The sequence below is a fragment of the Dendropsophus ebraccatus genome, chromosome 15, assembly GCF_027789765.1.
Source record: "Dendropsophus ebraccatus isolate aDenEbr1 chromosome 15, aDenEbr1.pat, whole genome shotgun sequence".
Lineage (NCBI taxonomy): Eukaryota > Metazoa > Chordata > Amphibia > Anura > Hylidae > Dendropsophus > Dendropsophus ebraccatus.
Window position 1 is genome coordinate 74033642 of NC_091468.1, and position 13299 is coordinate 74046940.

General features: G+C 45.1%; 1 protein-coding gene across 1 annotated transcript in view; it reads right to left on the reverse strand.

The window, feature by feature from the left end:
- The window catches only part of NUP133 (nucleoporin 133), a 112576-nt gene that overhangs the window by 38474 nt on the left and 60803 nt on the right, over positions 1-13299 (reverse strand). The window contains exons 12-14 of the mRNA XM_069954709.1: positions 11955-12046; positions 7984-8147; positions 1797-1891 (exon numbers count right to left, since the gene is read on the reverse strand). Coding sequence (XP_069810810.1) covers positions 1797-1891; positions 7984-8147; positions 11955-12046 — 351 coding nt within the window. The remainder of the gene's footprint in view (positions 1-1796; positions 1892-7983; positions 8148-11954; positions 12047-13299) is intronic.

Sequence of the window (13299 nt, forward strand, 5' to 3'; positions counted from 1 at the left end):
GAGCACCTGTCCTGTAGACTGCAGCCTTACATAGAGCACCTGTCCTGTAGACTGCAGCCTTACATAGAGCACCTGTCCTGTAGACTGCAGCCTTACATAGAGCACCTGTCCTGTAGACTGCAGCCTTACATAGAGCACCTGTCCTGTAGACTGCAGCCTTACATACAGCAGAGCACCTGTCCTGTAGACTGCAGCCTTACATAGAGCACCTGTCCTGTAGACTGCAGCCTTACATAGAGCAGAGCACCTGTCCTGTAGACTGCAGCCTTACATAGAGCACCTGTCCTGTAGACTGCAGCCTTACATAGAGCAGAGCACCTGTCCTGTAGACTGCAGCCTTACATAGAGCAGAGCACCTGTCCTGTAGACTGCAGCCTTACATAGAGCACCTGTCCTGTAGACTGCAGCCTTACATAGAGCAGAGCGCCTGTCCTGTAGACTGCAGCCTTACATACAGCAGAGCACCTGTCCTGTAGACTGCAGCCTTACATAGAGCACCTGTCCTGTAGACTGCAGCCTTACATAGAGCACCTGTCCTGTAGACTGCAGCCTTACATAGAGCAGAGCGCCTGTCCTGTAGACTGCAGCCTTACATAGAGCACCTGTCCTGTAGACTGCAGCCTTACATAGAGCAGAGCGCCTGTTCTGTAGACTGCAGCCTTACATAGAGCAGCTGTCCTGTAGACTGCAGCCTTACATAGAGCAGCTGTCCTGTAGACTGCAGCCTTACATAGAGCAGAGCGCCTGTCCTGTAGACTGCAGCCTTACATAGAGCACCTGTCCTGTAGACTGCAGCCTTACATAGAGCAGAGCGCCTGTTCTGTAGACTGCAGCCTTACATAGAGCAGAGCGCCTGTCCTGTAGACTGCAGCCTTACATAGAGCAGCTGTCCTGTAGACTGCAGCCTTACATAGAGCAGCTGTCCTGTAGACTGCAGCCTTACATAGAGCACCTGTTCTGTAGACTGCATCCTTACATAGAGCAGAGCGCCTGTCCTGTAGACTGCAGCCTTACATAGAGCAGAGCGCCTGTCCTGTAGACTGCAGCCTTACATAGAGCAGAGCGCCTGTCCTGTAGACTGCAGCCTTACATAGAGCAGAGCGCCTGTCCTGTAGACTGCAGCCTTACATAGAGCAGCTGTCCTGTAGACTGCAGCCTTACATAGAGCAGCTGTCCTGTAGACTGCAGCCTTACATAGAGCAGCTGTCCTGTAGACTGCAGCATATCCAGGTGACAGATCTTCGTTGTTTCATACAGACTGAATATTACGCTCTCTTTGTTCCTTCTGTGGCAACCCAAAAGAAAGTCCTGCCTAAATCAATGTATAGTGCAACAAAACCACATAGAAAACCAAAAAAATATCACAAATAATTAGAAATAACAAAATCCTTTATTTACATATACATAAGTTACAAAAATTAATAAAAACTAGGGAATTTCATGGGAAATGAGACAAATAACACAAGGCCAGAGGGGGAGAAAGATCTCAATGTGGTGAACCAATATAACATTGTAAGTGCAGCAGTATAATGTGTAACAATTGCAATACTGCCATCCGGTGGTCACTAAAATGATAGAAGACAATAGTGTTGAATCGGCTATGCAGTTACATAGAAATGACCAGCACAGATGTAGTATAATAGGAGAGCAGCCGGCCAGGTAATAACACAGCACCACAGATTACAATGCCTATGTGACCACACAGAAGTAAAGAATAAACCAACACTGAGATCTTACCCCTGTCCGGCCCACCAGCCCAACGCACCCCCCCACAGGAGAGGAAGAACACCACCAACCTGATGAAGAAAATCCAAGAAAAAGGAGTGCGCCTTCATCTTATCCTCCAGCTGATGCAACAGAATGAGGGACGTATTAGTCAGACCGGCCGCCTCTGTGTACAAGAAACAAAGCAGCAAATAAACACCCCGTGCCAAGGGTGCCTTCACACGACCTGGATCCGCAGCAGATTACTTGCTGCAAGTTTGCAGCGAAGTCCACTGCGGATCCTAGTTTAGTGAAGGTCTATGGGGTCATATATAATTTTCATTCCGCTGCGGGTATGTAACCCGGCACCATTAACCCACCGCATGCCGCAGCAAACATTACCTGCTCTGGGCCGCGGCTGTGTGAGACTCCCGTCAGTCCCCATCAGCCAATCAGTGCACGGCACGGAGTATGCAGTATATTGTATGTTACACTGCACAGAAGTACAGCTTAACATAAAGTATCGGCTACCAGGGAATCCTAGTATTTAACCAACATTTTGCCCCAGGAATCGACATTAGAAATCGATTTTTCGGGGCATTGTAGTTGGGCTGTAGTATTTGGTCATTGGGCTGTAGTATTATTGGGCTGTAGTATTTGGTTATTGGGCTGTAGTATTTGGTCAGTGGGCTGTAGTATTATTAGGCTGTAGTATTTGGTTAATGGGCTGTAGTATTTGGTTAGCGGGCTGTAGTATTATTAGGCTGTAGTATTTGGTCAGTGGGCTGTAGTATTATTAGGCTGTAGTATTTGGTTAATGGGCTGTAGTATTTGGTTAATGGGCTGTAGTATTTGGTTAGCAGGCTGTAGTATTTGGTTATTGGGCTGTAGTATTTGGTTATTGGGCTGTAGTATTTGGTTAATGGGCTGTAGTATTTGGTTAGCGGGCTGTAGTATTTGGTTAATGGGCTGTAGTATTTGGTTAGCGGGCTGTAGTATTTGGTTAATGGGCTGTAGTATTTGGTTAGCGGGCTGTAGTATTTGGTTAGCGGGCTGTAGTATTATTAGGCTGTAGTATTTGGTTAGCGGGCTGTAGTATTATTGGGCTGTAGTATTTGGTTATTGGGCTGTAGTATTATTGGGCTGTAGTATTTGGTTATTGGGCTGTAGTATTTGGTTATTGGGCTGTAGTATTTGGTTAGCAGGCTGTAGTATTTGGTTATTGGGCTGTAGTATTTGGTTATTGGGCTGTAGTATTTGGTCAGTGAGCTGTAGTATTATTGGGCTGTAGTATTTGGTCATTGGGCTGTAGTATTTGGTCATTGGGCTGTAGTATTTGGTCATTGGGCTGTAGTATTTGGTTATTGGGCTGTAGTATTTGGTCATTGGGCTGTAGTATTTGGTCAATGGGCTGTAGTATTTGGTTAATGGGCTGTAGTATTTGGTCATTGGGCTGTAGTATTTGGTTATTGGGCTGCAGTATTTGGTTATTGGGCTGTAGTATTTGGTTATTGGGCTGTAGTATTTGGTTAGCAGGCTGTAGTATTATTAGGCTGTAGTATTTGGTTATTGGGCTGTAGTATTTGGTCATTGGGCTGTAGTATTTGGTTATTGGGCTGTAGTATTTGGTCAGTGGGCTGTAGTATTTGGTCATTGGGCTGTAGTATTTGGTCATTGGGCTGTAGTATTTGGTTATTGGGCTGTAGTATTTGGTTATTGGGCTGTAGTATTTGGTTATTGGGCTGTAGTATTTGGTTAGCAGGCTGTAGTATTATTAGGCTGTAGTATTTGGTCATTGGGCTGTAGTATTTGGTCATTGGGCTGTAGTATTTGGTTATTGGGCTGTAGTATTTGGTTATTGGGCTGTAGTATTTGGTTATTGGGCTGTAGTATTTGGTTAGCAGGCTGTAGTATTATTAGGCTGTAGTATTTGGTTATTGGGCTGTAGTATTTGGTTATTGGGCTGTAGTATTTGGTTATTGGGCTGTAGTATTTGGTTATTGGGCTGTAGTATTTGGTCATTGGGCTGTAGTATTTGGTTATTGGGCTGTAGTATTTGGTTAGCGGGCTGTAGTATTTGGTTAATGGGCTGTAGTATTTGGTTAGCGGGCTGTAGTATTTGGTTAATGGGCTGTAGTATTTGGTTAGCGGGCTGTAGTATTTGGTTAATGGGCTGTAGTATTTGGTTAGCGGGCTGTAGTATTTGGTTAGCGGGCTGTAGTATTATTAGGCTGTAGTATTTGGTTAGCGGGCTGTAGTATTATTGGGCTGTAGTATTTGGTTATTGGGCTGTAGTATTATTGGGCTGTAGTATTTGGTTATTGGGCTGTAGTATTTGGTTATTGGGCTGTAGTATTTGGTTAGCAGGCTGTAGTATTTGGTTATTGGGCTGTAGTATTTGGTTATTGGGCTGTAGTATTTGGTCAGTGAGCTGTAGTATTATTGGGCTGTAGTATTTGGTCATTGGGCTGTAGTATTTGGTCATTGGGCTGTAGTATTTGGTCATTGGGCTGTAGTATTTGGTTATTGGGCTGTAGTATTTGGTCATTGGGCTGTAGTATTTGGTCAATGGGCTGTAGTATTTGGTTAATGGGCTGTAGTATTTGGTCATTGGGCTGTAGTATTTGGTTATTGGGCTGCAGTATTTGGTTATTGGGCTGTAGTATTTGGTTATTGGGCTGTAGTATTTGGTTAGCAGGCTGTAGTATTATTAGGCTGTAGTATTTGGTTATTGGGCTGTAGTATTTGGTCATTGGGCTGTAGTATTTGGTTATTGGGCTGTAGTATTTGGTTATTGGGCTGTAGTATTTGGTCAGTGGGCTGTAGTATTTGGTCATTGGGCTGTAGTATTTGGTCATTGGGCTGTAGTATTTGGTCATTGGGCTGTAGTATTTGGTTATTGGGCTGTAGTATTTGGTTATTGGGCTGTAGTATTTGGTTATTGGGCTGTAGTATTTGGTTAGCAGGCTGTAGTATTATTAGGCTGTAGTATTTGGTCATTGGGCTGTAGTATTTGGTCATTGGGCTGTAGTATTTGGTTATTGGGCTGTAGTATTTGGTTATTGGGCTGTAGTATTTGGTTATTGGGCTGTAGTATTTGGTTAGCAGGCTGTAGTATTATTAGGCTGTAGTATTTGGTTATTGGGCTGTAGTATTTGGTTATTGGGCTGTAGTATTTGGTTATTGGGCTGTAGTATTTGGTTATTGGGCTGTAGTATTTGGTCATTGGGCTGTAGTATTTGGTTATTGGGCTGTAGTATTTGGTTATTGGGCTGTAGTATTTGGTTATTGGGCTGTAGTATTTGGTTATTGGGCTGTAGTATTTGGTTAGCAGGCTGTAGTATTATTAGGCTGTAGTATTTGGTCATTGGGCTGTAGTATTTGGTTATTGGGCTGTAGTATTTGGTTATTGGGCTGTAGTATTTGGTTATTGGGCTGTAGTATTTGGTTATTGGGCTGTAGTATTTGGTTAATGGGCTGTAGTATTTGGTCATTGGGCTGTAGTATTTGGTCAGCGGGCTGTAGTATTTGGTTATTGGGCTGTAGTATTTGGTTATTGGGCTGTAGTATTTGGTTATTGGGCTGTAGTATTTGGTTATTGGGCTGTAGTATTTGGTTATTGGGCTGTAGTATTTGGTTAGCAGGCTGTAGTATTTGCTAGTTAATAATTGAAAGTAAAAAAGGTGTACTATCTTTCCCTATCCCTAAAAAAGGTTATATGAATGCTTGGCAGCACAGAATCTCTAGGCCCTGCCCCTTTGACACTGAATATGGATGCCAGAAGACAAGGGAGGCCCGGGACCAGGTGTGGATGGAGAAAAGCACCGGTGGTTTGGGGGCAGTGTTCAGCGATACAGATTCACTTTAAAGCAAATCTGCTGTGGAAGAAGTAGTTCTCATATTCCTGGACAGCGGTGTCCGTGAGGTGTGGCCTAGGCCTACAACGCCTTTGCTCCTCCTTCCTGGCCCCCACATCTTTAGTCCACCTCCCAACCTGTCTTTCTTCTATTAGGCCCTGGTTATAATACTGCACATGTGCCGGAGCGACGTGGCCAAGCTTCTTGTTCTAGGTGGTTATGTTCAGTGTGCGTTTGCTGTCTCCACCAGCGTTCAGCGTCATTTATGCGAAAAAATCTGCAACACATTTTCATGATTCCAGAGACAAAGAGCCATGATGAATCCCCTGATGGAGTGGGACAGGGAGGACTCTCCTGATGCAGAGGTTCCCCTTGGTCAGAGCTATGAACACTAGTGCCGTCATGTCACTCTGTATATGGATTTTGCTGCAGTATTTAGAAATAAAGCTCAGAGTTAATACATTAAGTGGAATGGAGAAGGTGTATTAAAGGCATGGGGGCTTAAAGGGGTCGGCTTTAATGTTGCTTAAAGGGGTCGGCTTTTTATGTTGCGGTTGTTGCATATAAAACAATAAACATGTTATCCTTAGCTGTCCACGCTGCCTTGGTGTCACCCTCTGGTGCCCCCGTCCCCCCCACTGACTGCACAGCCTCCACTTCCGAGAAGAATTAATCGCAGGAGTGACAGCCCACTCAGCCAATCACTGGCCACGGGGCTGTACAGTCTCAGTGACTGATGGGAGTGACAGCCTGCTCAGCCAATCACTGGCCGCGGGGCTGTACGGTCTCAGTGACTGATGGGAGTGACAGCCTGCTCAGCCAATCACTGGCCGCGGGGCTGTACGGTCTCAGTGACTGATGGGAGTGACAGCCCACTCAGCCAATCACTGGCCGCGGGGCTGTACAGTCTCAGTGACTGATGGGAGTGACAGCCCACTCAGCCAATCACTGGCCACAGGGCTATACCGTCTCAGTGACTGATGGACGTGACAGCCTGCTCAACCAATCACTGGCCGCGGGGCTGTACAGTCTCAGTGACTGATGGGAGTGACAGCCTGCTCAGCCAATCACTGGCCACAGGGCTATACCGTCTCAGTGACTGATGGACGTGACAGCCTGCTCAGCCAATCACTGGCCACGGGGCTGTACGGTCTCAGTGACTGATGGGAGTGACAGCCTGCTCAGCCAATCACTGGCCACAGGGCTATACCGTCTCAGTGACTGATGGACGTGACAGCCTGCTCAGCCAATCACTGGCCGCGGGGCTGTACGGTCTCAGTGACTGATGGGAGTGACAGCCTGCTCAGCCAATCACTGGCCACAGGGCTATACCGTCTCAGTGACTGATGGACGTGACAGCCTGCTCAGCCAATCACTGGCCGCGGGGCTGTACGGTCTCAGTGACTGATGGGAGTGACAGCCTGCTCAGCCAATCACTGGCCACAGGGCTATACCGTCTCAGTGACTGATGGACGTGACAGCCTGCTCAGCCAATCACTGGCCGCGGGGCTGTACAGTCTCAGTGACTGATGGGAGTGACAGCCTGCTCAGCCAATCACTGGCCGCAGGGCTATACAGTCTCAGTGACTGATGGACGTGACAGCCTGCTCAGCCAATCACTGGCCACGGGGCTGTACGGTCTCAGTGACTGATGGGAGTGACAGCCTGCTCAGCCAATCACTGGCCACAGGGCTATACCGTCTCAGTGACTGATGGACGTGACAGCCTGCTCAGCCAATCACTGGCCGCGGGGCTGTACGGTCTCAGTGACTGATGGGAGTGACAGCCTGCTCAGCCAATCACTGGCCACAGGGCTATACCGTCTCAGTGACTGATGGACGTGACAGCCTGCTCAGCCAATCACTGGCCGCGGGGCTGTACAGTCTCAGTGACTGATGGGAGTGACAGCCTGCTCAGCCAATCACTGGCCGCGGGGCTGTACGGTCTCAGTGACTGATGGGAGTGACAGCCTGCTCAGCCAATCACTGGCCGCGGGGCTGTACAGTCTCAGTGACTGATGGGAGTGACAGGCTGCTCAGCCAATCACTGGCCTTGGGGCTGTACGGTCTCAGCGACAGATTGGTTGAGCGGCCGTTGCTCCTAAGACTTTCATCCAGGAAGTGAAGGCTCTGCAGTCTGCAGTCAGCGGGAGAGACCGAGCAGTGCGGACAGGTAAAGATAACAGGCTTATTGTTTTATATGCAGCAGCAACATATTATAAAAGTCCGACCCCTGGAGAAGCTCTATTTGTCTCCTATTACAGACAATGTAGACGAGGCTCCTTCCTGCAGCCACCCCCCCCCCCTCCCCACAGGTCCGTGTACAGGAGCGGGGGGTAATATGATACAGAAGGGAATGTAGGAAGTTTTCTTCATGTGACTCCCCTTTAAGGAATGTAATTTGGCGATCCTGTTTTTCTTACCATCGGGCACAGATTCAGCCCATCTTGGGTCAGAAGCTGGGTAGTCATCCACCAGATCCGTGCTTATTTGGGTTACTGCCTGGTCCAGTTCATTATCAGCTTCCAAATCCATTTCAGTAGAGAACAGGCTGTCCACCATGCACTGGGCGCCAACAACGTCCTTCCTGCAAAACAAAAAGATTTTTACAGCTGAACCTTAAAGTTTCAATGCCGTTACATTTTTTTTTTTTTTTGCAGAAATTAATAGTACAGGCGATTTTAGGGAATGTTGTGATTGGGCTTATTAGCTGAAAATTGCATTTTTATCATGAAAAAGCAGTTTGCAGCTCTCCCCCTTTCTTCATGGTTCTCTATGGAGAGGGGAGGGGTGGAGGGAGATGAGGCACCAAAACAGGACAACAAAGAGTTAATTTACAGCTACATCACCAGGCTCTGACCTCTGAATAGGGGCTTTCAGCGGCTCCTTGCTGTGTAATCCTTAGTTCTCTGCTGCAGACTAATCTCCCTCCTCGCCTCTCCATAGAGCAGACAGGATCCGACTGATGTAAAAGTCGAGATTTCCTGATTCTGAGCAGTGGATGACAGAAAGGAGGGGGGGGGGGCGCCTGGGAAAAGGCTTTTTACATGCAGATAATGGCAATTTTGCCTAATAAACCCCAAATCGCCTGGAATATTGATTTTTGCAAAAAAAAATAATTAAACAACAGTGACACTTCAAAGTCTTTTAATTCCAAGGATGGAGGTCATATGTGCTGGCAGAGAAAGGCAACAGTAGCGGAGGTCAAAGGTGAGAGACTGTACTAGGCGTGAGAGAGCCATCACAAGGTACAGCCAGCTACCAAACCCAACTCATTCCCTCCATTATAGGCCATGGATCTCACGGCTGACCTCTTCTACCTGTGTATATGGACAACCAGAAGGGGATGTGCTGGCAGCGATCAGGAAGAAGGGGGGACGCAAGCCATCTCCTGGTCTTGTATTAACATGGAGAGATGCTCCAAGGAGAGGTGAACTTTGTTTAAGGTATCCCCATCCTGCTGTCGGCAGCGGCACCAACACACTACACAGTGTATGCAGGAGAATCAGATAGGGCTGGAAGCTGAAGCCTGTCAATCAAACCACAAGAGGGGGCGGGGCAGGGGGGAGATACAGCCCAGGGTGCTTTACGGACTTAGGAACTCATCTTTATAATATATAATATAGTATATACCTGTAGGGGTCAGGATAGAGGGGTAACCCCATCATATATAATATAGTATATACCTGTAGGGATCAGGATACAGGGGGAACCCCATCATATATAATATAGTATATACCTGTAGGGATCAGGATACAGGGGGATTCCCATCATATATAATATAGTATATACCTGTAGGGATCAGGATACAGGGGGATTCCCATCATATATAATATAGTATATACCTGTAGGGATCAGGATACAGGGGTAACCCCATCATATATAATATAGTATATACCTGTAGGGATCAGGATACAGGGGGATCCCCATCATATATAATATAGTATATACCTGTAGGGATCAGGATAGAGGGGTAACCCCATCATATATAATATAGTATATACCTGTAGGGATCAGGATACAGGGGTAACCCCATCATATATAATATAGTATATACCTGTAGGGATCAGGATACAGGGGTAACCCCATCATATATAACATAGTATATACCTGTAGGGATCAGGATACAGGGGTAACCCCATCATATATAATATAGTATATACCTGTAGGGATCAGGATAGAGGGGTAACCCCATCATATATAATATAGTATATACCTGTAGGGATCAGGATATAGGGGGATCCCCATCATATATAATATAGTATATACCTGTAGGGATCAGGATACAGGGGTAACCCCATCATATATAACATAGTATATACCTGTAGGGATCAGGATACAGGGGTAACCCCATCATATATAATATAGTATATACCTGTAGGGATCAGGATAGAGGGGTAACCCCATCATATATAATATAGTATATACCTGTAGGGATCAGGATACAGGGGTAACCCCATCATATATAATATAGTATATACCTGTAGGGATCAGGATACAGGGGTAACCCCATCATATATAACATAGTATATACCTGTAGGGATCAGGATACAGGGGTAACCCCATCATATATAATATAGTATATACCTGTAGGGATCAGGATAGAGGGGTAACCCCATCATATATAATATAGTATATACCTGTAGGGATCAGGATACAGGGGGATTCCCATCATATATAATATAGTATATACCTGTAGGGATCAGGATACAGGGGGAACCCCATCATATATAATATAGTATATACCTGTAGGGATAAGGATAGAGGGGTAACCCCATCATATATAATATAGTATATACCTGTAGGGATCAGGATAGAGGGGTAACCCCATCATATATGATATAGTATATACCTGTAGGGATCAGGATACAGGGGGATCCCCAGCATATATAATATATTATATACCTGTAGGGATCAGGATACAGGGGTAACCTCATCATATATAATATAGTATATACATGTAGGGATCAGGATACAGGGGGATCCCCAGCATATATAATATAGTATATACCTGTAGGGATCAGGATACAGGGGGAACCCCATCATATATAATATAGTATATACCTGTAGGGATCAGGATACAGGGGGATTCCCATCATATATAATATAGTATATACCTGTAGGGATCAGGATACAGGGGGATTCCCATCATATATAATATAGTATATACCTGTAGGGATCAGGATACAGGGGTAACCCCATCATATATAATATAGTATATACCTGTAGGGATCAGGATACAGGGGGATCCCCATCATATATAATATAGTATATACCTGTAGGGATCAGGATAGAGGGGTAACCCCATCATATATAATATAGTATATACCTGTAGGGATCAGGATACAGGGGGTAACCCCATCATATATAATATAGTATATACCTGTAGGGATCAGGATACAGGGGTAACCCCATCATATATAATATAGTATATACCTGTAGGGATCAGGATAGAGGGGTAACCCCATCATGTATAATATAGTATATACCTGTAGGGATCAGGATACAGGGGTAACCCCATCATATATAATATAGTATATACCTGTAGGGATCAGGATACAGGGGGATTCCCATCATATATAATATAGTATATACCTGTAGGGATCAGGATACAGGGGGAACCCCATCATATATAATATAGTATATACCTGTAGGGATCAGGATAGAGGGGTAACCCCATCATGTATAATATAGTATATACCTGTAGGGATAAGGATAGAGGGGTAACCCCATCATATATAATATAGTATATACCTGTAGGGATCAGGATAGAGGGGTAACCCCAGCATATATAATATAGAATATACCTGTAGGGATCAGGATACAGGGGGATTCCCATCATATATAATATAGTATATACCTGTAGGGATCAGGATACAGGGGGACCCCCAGCATATATAATATAGTATATACCTGTAGGGATCAGGATACAGGGGGACCACCAGCATATATAATACAGTATATACCTGTAGGGATCAGGATACAGGGGGACCCCCAGCATATATAATATAGTATATACCTGTAGGGATCAGGATACAGGGGGATCCCCAGCATATATAATATAGAATATACCTGTAGGGATCAGGATACAGGGGGATTCCCATCATATATAATATAGTATATACCTGTAGCGATCAGGATACAGGGGGATCCCCAGCATATATAATATAGTATATACCTGTAGGGATCAGGATACAGGGGGATCCCCAGCATATATAATATAGAATATACCTGTAGGGATCAGGATAGAGAGGGATTCCTATGACCACCCCCATGGCTCTATTCTCTCTCTCTATAATATATATATATATATATATATATATATATATATATATATATATATATATATATCCCTCTCTAGCTCTCTCTCTCTTTATATCTATTTACTTCTTACCTACAATATTGTAGAAACGCAGCCTTCAGAAGTTTCGTCTTATCATCATGTGGTATAGTCTCTCCTCTTGTAGATGTCTCTATAGATGGAGCCTAAAATAAGACAGAAAAGAACAAGAAGATGATGGGATGAATTATGCGACATGAAATCATTCAAAAGTAAAAAAAAAAAAAAAAAAAAAAAAGATCTAAAACTGTAGAGTTTGAGACATCTACACTTAGGTTAAATTCACACGGGCGAATCGGCCGTGAGTCTCACGTACGAAATCCGCAATACATGTATTATTCTTATTCTTATTAATACGTGTATTGCAGATTAGATGCGGATTTCGTGCGTGCGACTCCCGGCGGATCCGCCCGTGTGAATTTACCCTTAAAGGGGGTGATCAGAAAGTTACCTCCCTAGTAGCTCATAGCTCTCCAGCAGTGTCTGTAGTGGCCCAGTAGTGCACAGAGTGGCTCTTTTACACCGCGCTGCTGGTGGTAGTCATAGGGGCGGAGCCGAAGAAGCATTTAGTCACCGCCCTCTTGACACTCACACTTGATTGGCACCCTGAGATATGGAAAATCCAGCAATCCCATAAAAAATAATGAAATACACAAGCAGCCTATAGGTGCACTGACCGATTGTTGGACACCATTCCCTCTTGTCTATGCTGCTCCTGGCCCCAGATTCAAACTTCAAACCCAGGTTACAAATCAACCCAGTTTTACATCATGGCACCGGACCAGGAAAATACATCTCCCAGCATACAGTGTACCTGAAAACAATATCTAGCTTTCTAGTCATATAGATAGATGAGGGAGATAAAACAATGTCTCCTTTCCCCTACACTGCTCAGGAGCGGCCATTTCTTAGCTCTTGGCCAGGTGATTACTGATTGGTGTCACTGGTGGGCGGAATTGCAAATGAGGTGTAACAGCTTGTCTAGCAACAAAAGTGACAGATCATGTGACCTCTGTCTCAGAAGGGAGGGGGAGGACAGAGTGAGGCAGACAGTGAGGATTTTCAGCATCTTCAGGGGGAAAGGATGAGCGGCAGACGAACCGACCAATTCATCTAACAAAAAACTACTACACACAAGCTTGGATTATAGGCGGGGACTGAGCAGGGTTTAATTTTTCTTAATCAGAGTTCCTCTTTAAACTCGGCACTCTGTGCCAATCAAGCATGAGAGGCTGGGAAGAGAGCGAAGGCAGTGTGACCATAAGGACCTCTGGAGCTCCGCCCCCATGCCTGCTTACCAATCACCAGAAGTGGAGGATTAAAGAGTTATTCTAAAAATCCGGTCAGCTGTCAAATATCACTTGCTCATTCATCAGCTGATTGCTGCCCCTATTAGGCT